Source organism: Triticum dicoccoides, chromosome 7B, assembly GCF_002162155.2.
Source record: "Triticum dicoccoides isolate Atlit2015 ecotype Zavitan chromosome 7B, WEW_v2.0, whole genome shotgun sequence".
Taxonomy (NCBI): domain Eukaryota; kingdom Viridiplantae; phylum Streptophyta; class Magnoliopsida; order Poales; family Poaceae; genus Triticum; species Triticum dicoccoides.
The window spans coordinates 273,011,144-273,020,916 of NC_041393.1; the positions used below are offsets into that span (position 1 = coordinate 273,011,144).

The 9,773-nt window shown below is 56.0% G+C and overlaps 1 protein-coding gene across 3 annotated transcripts in view; it reads right to left on the reverse strand.

Moving 5' to 3' along the window:
- Window positions 1–7,157, reverse strand: part of LOC119340851 — a 29,890-nt gene extending 22,733 nt beyond the window's left edge. The window contains exons 1-3 of one of the 3 annotated variants that reach the window (XM_037612758.1): window positions 6,931–7,153; window positions 6,403–6,845; window positions 5,592–5,702 (exon numbers count right to left, since the gene is read on the reverse strand). In XM_037612758.1, the coding sequence (XP_037468655.1) occupies window positions 5,592–5,702; window positions 6,403–6,845; window positions 6,931–7,084 (708 nt within the window). In that variant the 5' untranslated portion in view covers window positions 7,085–7,153. Of the gene's footprint in view, window positions 1–5,560; window positions 5,703–6,402; window positions 6,846–6,930 lie in introns of all 3 variants that reach the window. The other 2 variants (XM_037612760.1, XM_037612759.1) reach the window with 2 other exon arrangements.
- Between the last annotated feature and the right edge of the window lie 2,616 nt (window positions 7,158–9,773).

The window sequence follows — 9,773 nt, forward strand, 5'->3', positions numbered from 1 at the left end:
CTCTCACCACCTCCGCTCGCGCTCCTCCCGCTTCGACGACCCGGCCGAGGATGAGGATGAGTCGGAGCACTCTCGCTCCCCGTCTCGGGACCCCCCCAACCCTCCTGTGGGTCGGGGCGGGTCGGGGGCGGGGCGTACCCGGGTGTCGGCCACCGATCTCGCGGTGGCCCTCCGCCTGGCCACCCCTCTGGTTCCCTCCCCGTCTTCGTCGGCGTCGACCGGCGTCATATCCAGCGTGAGTCTCCTCGTCGCCCCTCCATCGTCACCCCGCTCCCCCGACGCCGCCTCTGCCCGCCGCCCCGCGGCGGTGCCGTCCAGCTCCCACCTCGCCTCGCCGGCCTCTCCTGACGCCTCGGTGGCAGTGGACGTCTCCTCCCCGGCCTCCGCGCACCCCTCCTCCGACGGTGGCGTACGCCAGGAGGCCCCTCTCCACCTCGACGTCGGTGACGTCCTCTCGCCGCAGCGCCCGCCTGGAGGCGTCGCGGCCGGGCGACTCTCCTGCGCCTTCCGTCGCCGAGCGGGCGGAGCTCCGCGCCGCGGTCCGAAACCTAGAGTCAGGTGTGGATCCCGCCCCTCCCAGTTCTTCTCGTTGCTCCTTCTCTGCTCTCGAGGCCGCCCCCCTCGGCCACCTCGCTAAGGTGGCCAATGACTCGGCCATTGTCTTCAGGGGGGAGGTCGGTCCCCCCTTAGAACAGATCGCGGCCATTAGGGCCCGGGAGATCCTCGACGGCGGGCTGGCTGAGACTCGTGCCCGCCTGCTGCGGCCCCCGGCTCCGGCTCCTCCGGTGGCCGATGGGATTATCCGTGGACGCACTCGGTCTCGCACGGCCGCCCTTCGCACGCAAAGCGCCTCTCATGTTCTGGGGTCAAGCAGCCCCCCGATGGGGGTTTAGATGCGGGCCCTTTTCTGGAACCTCCACGGCTTCGGCCATGATGGTCGTCGCCGCCAGCTCATCGAGTACATCCGGGATGAACATATTGACATTGTGGCCATCCAAGAAACCCTCCGCTCTGAGTTCACCCTGCAGGAACTTGAACATCTGAGCCCCCACCTCTTCGCGTGGCACTGGCTCCCTTCTAGTGGGACCTCAGGCCACTCGGGTGGCATCCTCTTAGGGGTTAAGGATACCACATTTGAGGTGGGAGGCATGGATAGAGGGGAATTTTTCGTTAGTATGGAGATCTTCGAGCGGGCCCTGAACTTCAAATGGGAGGTCATTGTTGTCTACGGACCGGCGGACCACCGCCGCTCCCCGGCGTTCCTTGACGAGCTGCAGCTGAAGATCTCTAACTCTCCCCTCCCAGTTTTAGTGGGGGGTGACTTCAATCTCATCCGATCCCCGGATGAGAAGAATAATTCCCGGATTAATTTCCCCCGGATGCAATTATTCAACGATTGGATCGCGGAGCTGGGGCTCCGTGAGCTTGACCGGTCAGGTGCCAGATTCACTTGGACCAACCGGCAAGCTGTACCGACACAATCCGTGCTGGATCGTGTCCTAGTTTCCCCGGAGTGGGAATTGCGATGCCCCTTGACATCGCTCCGGGCGGTCACCCGGATTGGCTCCGATCATGTCCCCCTTCTCCTCTCCACCGCCGACGAGCGCCCCCCTCCCCGCCGCGGTTCCGGTTCGAGCTCTTCTGGCTCAATCAGACCGGCTTCCGGGAGGCCGTCGTCGCCCGCTGGATTTTCGCTAGGTCGGCACCCCATCGCTCCATGTCCGCGGTCGATTCATGGCACTTTTGTGCCAAGCTAGCCCGCCAGTTCATGAAGGGTTGGGGGGCTAATCTTGGCCGGGACCTTAGAGAGCGCAAGAAGTCCATCCTGATTGCTATTCAAACCCTGGATGCTCGCGCGGACTCGACCGGGCTCTCCTCGGACGAGTGGCTGATTTGTTACGACCTGGAGGACCAGCTCTCCACCATCTACACGGATGAGGAGGCGTACTGGCGCTTGCGTGGTACCCAGAGGTGGGTGCTACAGGGCGATGCCAACACCGCCTATTTCCAGGCGGTCGCGAACGGCCGGCGCCGTCGCAACTCCATCCACTGCCTGTGGGATGGAGACTCGCCGTTAGTTCTTCCAGCGGCCATCCGCTGTCATGTGGATGGCTTCTATAGGGCCTTATTTACCCCCACCCCGCGCGGTGGGGCTAGTCTCGCCCCCGACATTTGGTCGGCCGCGCACGTAGTCTCGGCTGAAGCCAATGCGGCTTTGGTTGCCCCCTTCAGCGAGGAGGAGGTCCTCGCTGCCATTAAGGGGATGAACCCCTCCTCGGCCCCGGGACCTGACGGTCTTCCAGTGGCTTTCTTCAAGACGTTCTGGCCGACCATCAAGCTGGAGGTCATGGCTCTCTTTGAGGAATTCTACTCGGGCTCCATGGACCTGGGTCGCCTTAATTATGGGGTGGTGACCCTCATCCCCAAGGTCCCGGGCGCCTCCGATATTCGTCAGTTCCGCCCCATCACAGTGATTAATGTGATTTTTCGGATCCTGGCTAAGGGGTACGCCAATAGGGTGACCCTCCTTGCGGACACTATCACCCACCCGAACCAATCCGCCTTCATTCAAGGCCGATTTATCCTGGATGGGGTGTTGGTGTTCCACGAAGTGCTCCACGAGGTCCGCCTGAAGCGCCATAGGGCGGTCTTTCTCAAGTTGGACTTCCACAAAGCCTACGACACGGTGCACTAGCCGTTCCTAAGGGAAGTCCTTCTTCGCAAGGGCTTCGATGACCGTTGGGTGACCCGAGTCATGCAGCTCGTCTCTTGTGGTCGGACTGCGGTGAACATCAACGGCGACATTGGGCCCTTCTTCCCTACCCTCTGCGGGGTCCGGCAGGGAGATCCCTTCTCGCCATTCTTGTTCAACATGGTTGTGGATGCCTTGGCCGCCATCTTGGATAAGGCCAAGGCTGCTGGGCATATTAGAGGCCTTGTCCCGCACCTTGTTGGAGGGGGAGGGGTCTCCCTTCTACAATACACGGATGACACCATTATTATGGTCGAGGGGTCTGCCTTAGAGATCTCCAACCTGAAGTTCCTTCTTCTGTGCTTCCAACAAATGTCAGGCCTCACCATCAACTTTGATAAGAGCGAAGTGATGGTGCTCGGTTACCCCTCTGAGGACGCACAGTCCATTGCCGACCGGCTTAACTGTCGGCTGGGTTCTTTCCCCACGACCTATCTGGGGATCCCCATTAGTGACTCGCGCCTCACCGTGACGGACCTCCGCCCCACGGTGACCCGTATGCAACATCGCGTAGAGCCCTGGAAAGGGCGTTGGCTATCGAAGGCGGCGCGCGTGATCCTTATCAACTCATCGCTAGCCAGCCTCCTGTGGTTCCTTATGAGCTTCTATAGCCTTCATGAAACGCTCCATCAGGAGGTCGCCAAATACCAGTCCAGATTCTTCTAGGCTGGGGAGGAGGGCAAGCAGAAATACCACATGGTCAGCTGGCCAGACATCTGCAAACCCAAAGACCAGGGCGGTCTTGGGATTCTATCCTCTCGGCGCATGAACATCGCCCTCTTGACCCGCTGGCTCTGGCGCATCGCCAATGGGGACGGTGGCCTCTGGCTTACTATCATCCAGAACAAGTACCTGCGTGGACAGCCACTGGCGTTCTGCCAACGCTCGGGCGGTTCCCAGATTTGGCAGGCCGTCATCCGGCTGCTTCCGGTCTTACGTATAGGCACTTCCATCTCTGTGGGCTCTGGAGCTTCGACCTTGTTCTGGCTGGACAGGTGGCTCGGAGGCTCCCCTCTAGCCGCCCGGTTCCCCATCCTCTTCGACATTGTAGTTGACCCTCGGGTCTCAGTCGAGGCGGCCCTTATTGACTTAGGGCGCCTCGCGTTCCGCCGCCCTTTTGGCCCCGCTGAGGTGGCTGCCTGGGATGTCCTCCTCCAGGACATCGCCCTGCTACCTATGGACGTGGCAGATTCTCCGGACTCCATCTCCTGGCGCCTAGACCCCTCCGGCCGCTTCTCCACCAAATCCCTCTACGCGGCCATTGCCCCTTCGTCAGCCCCGGAGCCCTTTGGTCTTATCTGGGACATCCGCCTCCCACTTAAGATTCGGATCTTTCTTTGGCAATGGATCCGCGGCCGCCTCCAGGCCGGCGTTGAGGTTCTTAAGCGCCATGGTCCTGGCGATGGAATGTGCCCCCTGTGTGGCACGGTAGAGGACGCTAATCACATCTTCTTCCTGTGCTACACGGCACAGTTCCTTTGGTCTTGTTTCCGCGAAACGGTTGGGGGACAGTGGTGCAACACCAACTTCCCTGACCTGCATGCGGAAATTCAAGCCTCCCCCCTCGCTACAGACATATTAGATGGCTGTGCGTCGGGGTTCTAGCCTGGACCCTGTGGACGGTTCGCAATAAGCTTGTCATTCAAAAGGTGCCCCTTCGGCGTGCGACTGACTCCATCTTTAAAATGTGTGGTTACTTGCAGCTCTGGCGGCCGCTTAGCCGCCCGCAGGACCGGGACGCCATCGACAGACTCCTCACCGACCTCCGTTCGTTGGCCTTTCGCCCGGCGCCTCCGCTCCCGCCGCCACCACCGGAGCCCGACTAGAGGATGTTTCCCTCCTGGCTCCTGGCGCTTGTGCCTTTTTGTGTGTGTGTGTTGGGCTTGTTGAGCTGTGCCCTCAGCAGTAACCCTTGTTGCTTGCTTGTCTTGGACTTTGTGTGCGTGTGGGCTTTGTGTTTGTGTGAACCTTGTTGGATGTTGGCTTTGGCATTTGCTTTATATATAAAGCGGGGCGCGAGCCTTTTTCGGTAATTGTAGCTCATAGGTACTCCCCATTCGCGACTCATACACGGATCATCCTTGCAAGCTTCTTTCTCCTGACTTGCCAGCAAACTATGTGTCTATAATTTAGATCATCCGCTTTGCCGCCTGACGAACCTTCCTCGTCCATTGATCTGTCCTGATCTCGTAACGTCCCCACGGTCAGCTCCAGCTATCAAGGTATCTTGCTTTTACGTCACAGCAGTACTAGAGAGAGTACGTGGAATTTGTAATTGAGGGGACATTAGGTGAGGAAACCAAGGGGTCTTGGACAAAGAACACAAAAGACACAATATATACCCAGGTTCAGGCGTCCAAGATGGATAAAAGCCGTATTTCCTGCCTTGCTTCTCCTTTATATATGGAAATCTTCCACGTGGTGTAGGCTAAACTAAGCGGAAGGAGCAGATCCCCTTATATGGTGCCCCTTATATAGCTCCGGTTATGGTAGACTCCATGTCAGTGCACGATGGCATACAGGAACAGGAGTCAGGTGTGGTGTTGGTTTACAACACGTATCATTCTATCGTACAGTGTTTTCCTTATCCTTAGTGTAGTCCGATCGAAAGTCTCCTCCGTAAGCAGTGGCGCTTCTACTTGGGTCGACATGCTGTCCTTGGGCCTTGGGGGGCGGGGCCGCGGGGGACATTGGAGTGTGATGAGGGCTAGGCCATGGATAATTTGACTTATCATCGACGAATAGTGATAGTAATAATAAACTATGTTGAAATGAGTATGGAATGGTCTAAAAAGCAAGTTTGCGTACTTGTCTGTAAAAAGTTGGTGAGAGATGTCACCTGCATCGCGTATAGAACCTTTTGTATCGAACCAATTTCTTTCTCGAGAAGATTTCCTTGCGCTGCTAGTATTCGAGTGGCTTCTGAATTCTTTTCGGCTAATGTTGCTGTCTGCAAGAACATAAAACATTAAGTAATGAAGCCAAATATATGCAGACAAAAATCAAGCACATGTCACGAAAAATCAAGATAAATTGAAAATTATCCGCCCTCCAAATTCTTACCAGGCCTGGAGGGAGGTGGGATTCCTTGAACTGATCTCTGGTCGCATTTAGTGGACTAGGTATTACTAATGCATTAAAGGTAGTAGCCATGCTTATGTTTAGCACCTTTCTGAACATGTAGATACATATATGTGACTGTAGGCAGTACAACACTATCTCAGTAAGAGCATTATTATGTGGTAACAAAATTCTGAACACCACATTTTGACAATTAACAAGCTGAAGAAGTAACAACGTCGCCAATGCTATGCTCAACTGTTGCTAGATGCAATTATTGAAAGAACCGGTCAAGAGGACTTAGTGTCCAGTGATGATAATTGCTCAAATTTCCAGGATGCAGTGTACGAGTGTACAATCTTGATAAAAAGAAAGCACCAGGCACATTAACTGACTATACTAACTATGAATAGTCATACAAAGATTTTAATGCACAATTTGCATATATAGACTGAACAATTCACAGGGAAATGCTATCACGACCGAGCTTGGTAGTGTTCACTAACTAATCTGTAATGATCATCTTTGGCAGCACTATATTTACACTCATACTAAAATCGAAGCAAAATTTTCATGGATAATTTCCGTACCTCACTGATAGGATCCGTCACCGTCCTCCGCAGCACCCTAAACCTGACGCCGAGCTTCTCCACTGTTCTCGACAGCACTACAACGGCCGCCAACACAACCCGCACGCTCTCCTCCACCTTCTCGACCCTCCCCACCAAATCCACACCACCTGTGGCCGATGCGCTGCCGCCCGCGCCCACCCGGCAAAGTCGCTCCCATTGCTTCCGCCGGACCAGCACCCCGACCGCCACCGCCCCCACCAAGAGAACGTACTGCAAGACGAACATCCTCCCACTCGCTACAGCAGCGAATGGCTTGACTGAGCCGCCCCGCGCGACGATAAGGCGGACGGCGCAAACCGCAGAGCAGATGGCGGGCGGCGCGAGGCAGAGCAGCTCCGCGCCCGAGAGGAGCGCGTCGAGGGTGGAGCCAGGGGGCTCGGCGCCTCCGCGGATGGATTCGCCTGCGAGAACGAGGAAAACTTTTAGCTCGAACTGAGGCGGGGCATGTGACACACCGGGTGAGGTGTGGTATGGTGTGCGGGTTACCGAACGCGCGGGCGCGAAGCGGCGTCGGCCATCGGGGTACGGGAGCTGGCGAGAGGCGAGGTGGTGGAGGGGAAGGAGAGCAAGTGTGACGGAGGTGAGTGGCGAGCGGGAACTGGAACGCGCGGAGCGGCGGGAGGTGAGTGCGGTGCGTCATCAGCAGGGCGACTCTGTCGGGGAGGTCGTGCCTGTGTGGCCGTCGCGAACGGTGCGGGCTGGGAACGATCAGGGGAAAAGAGACCCATCTAAGAGCATCTCCAACAGCCGCTGTAAGCGCCGCGCGTAAAAATCCTGTTTGCCGCGCGCGCTTCGGCTGGTTTAGCGCGGCCGCCAGCGCTGGCTCCAGCAGCCGCGCTATAATACAGCGCGCGCGTCGCTCCAGCAGAGCGCAAAAATACAGCGCGCGCGTCGCACAAACCACATATACATTTAAAAAGAAGAGCAAAAATGCTCAAACAAACAAAATAAATCAACAACAAATAGTTCAATTTTGTTATCATTACAACTCAAACAAATAGTTTATCGTTCAGTACAACAAATAATGCAATAAACACAACAAATAATGCAGAAATCATGATGCTCTTTGTCGTCCATACCATGCCCACCACTCTTCAATCAGATCATTCTGAAGTTCATTGTGCGTTGCGGGACGCCGAACGGCATGATAGGAGGCAATAAAATGGGCTACCCTTTCAGCCCTCCGTCGCACTCGCACGGGATGTCCCAAGAATTCATACTGTGAGTAGTCTAAATCTTTGCCACGCTCATTCTCAATGATCATGTTGTGCATGATCACACAAGCGTGCATGATGTACCAAAGCATTTGTTGATCCCAAAATCTAGCCTGCCCTCTCACAATAGCAAATTGTGCTTGCAAAATCCCAAATGCTCTCTCCACATCTTTTCTAGCCGCCGCCTGAGCATTGTGGAAATCAAGATATTTCTTACCTTCCGGCTTTTTCAACGGCTTCACGAAGGGTTGCCACTTTGGAGATGCCATCCGCTAGATAATAGCCATAATTGTACATACGGCCATTTGCTACAAACTGCACGGGTGACAACTCACCGTTTGCAATCTTATTCATCATTGGTGACCGGTTGACAACATTTATGTCATTCAAAGATCCAGGCATTTCAAAAAATGCATGCCAAATCCAAGTCTCCTGATCGGCCATCGCTTCAAGGATTATAGTGGAACCTTTTTTTGGCCATGGAATTGCCCATGCCATGCCTTTGGACAATTCTTCCAACTCCAGTGCATGCAATCTATTGAGCCAAGCATGCCAGGAAAGCCGCGCGTTTTGTTCATCGCCAATAGCCTTACGGCGTCTTCAGCAGTGGGAGATCTCAAATACTCCTCGCCAAACACTTGCAGAATTCCCACTGCAAAGCGCTTGACACACATGATGGCTTGGCTCTCACCCATATCTAAGTGATCATCAACTAGATTAGCCGGGATACCGTATGCCAACATACGCAAAGCGGCTGTCACCTTCAGAAAGGTGATATGCCCGAGCTCTCCGGCGGCATTCCTCCTTTGCTGGAAAAACCGGTCATGGCTCGCTAGTTTCTCTGCAATGCACCTGAACAAGTCAGTGCTCATCCTAAACCGGCGACGAAAATACGACTCCGGGTATGTGGGATTCTCCACGAAATAGTTCTTCATCAATCTGTTATGGGCATCAATCCTATCTCTCCAAATTTTCTCTCGACCCATAACCGAACCACCGTGCTTCGGTTTTTTATTGATATGCATAGCTAGGATCATTGCAAGATCCTCCTCCTCTTCCATATCAAATTCTTCTTCGGAAGAATCAAATGACGAACTCATCTACAATGTTCAGTACTATACTATAAAAACTACAATTCAAAACATGCCCCAAATTCATGAAGTTTGAGCAATGCATACCTTGTAGGCGTTTTGTCGAACACCTTGTGGGCGCGGCGCGGCAGCGAGCGCTCGGGCGCTGTTCCTCGGACGACGGAGGCGCGCGAGCGCCGGCGGGACTAGGAGGGGATGGGGCGGAAGCGCGGCGGCGCGGGGATAGGCCGGGGAAGCGCCTGAACGGTCGCCGGGGGGGCGTGGGCGGCGGCGGTGGCGCGGCCGGATGAGGGTGGAAGCGGGAGAGGAAGTGCGAGAGCGAGCGCTCGAGTGTGCCGCGCGCTGCAGCGGGCGCCCGAAATACACCGCGCCGGGCAGTGTTTCCGACAGCGCGCCCAACCCGTTTTAGCGCGCACGCGGTTTTTGCGCTCCCGCTGGAGCGACCCGCCGCGTTGCGTGCGCGCTAAAACCGACTAATTTGCAGTGCAGCGCGAGTATAGCGCGGCTGTTGGAGATGCTCTAAGTAAAATGAAGTAGATCCCTTTGCGTCGTGTTTGTAATTAGGCCAACGCTAGGCGCCGGTTGACCGGCCCAATTTCGGCCGGTCGCCGCGCATCCGTTGGATCAAAACTCCGTGCACCGTCCGATACAACCTGTGTAACCGTCAACTCAAATCGTTCTCGCCTTGAAAAAGTCAAACACGAGAAGGATAGAACAGAGGGGACACCACGTCTGCACAAGCCGGGCTCCACACTCGGTGGCCGCCTGCGCTCGTCCTTGGCTTCCCATGCTTGTCGGCCACCCACGCCCCGCGTTCTCCGGCCTCTCGTGCCGCCGCGCTCGCCGTCGGCCGCTCGTGCTTGCTGGTCGGCAATCGATTGGGGTTGCAGCTTCTCGTCGGTGCCCGCTCGTGCTTGCTGGTCGGCAATCGATTGGGGTTGCAGCTTCTCGTCGGCGCCCGCTCGTGCTTGCTGGTCGGCAATTGATTGGGGTTGCAGCTACTCGCCGGCTAGTCGTAGCTTCT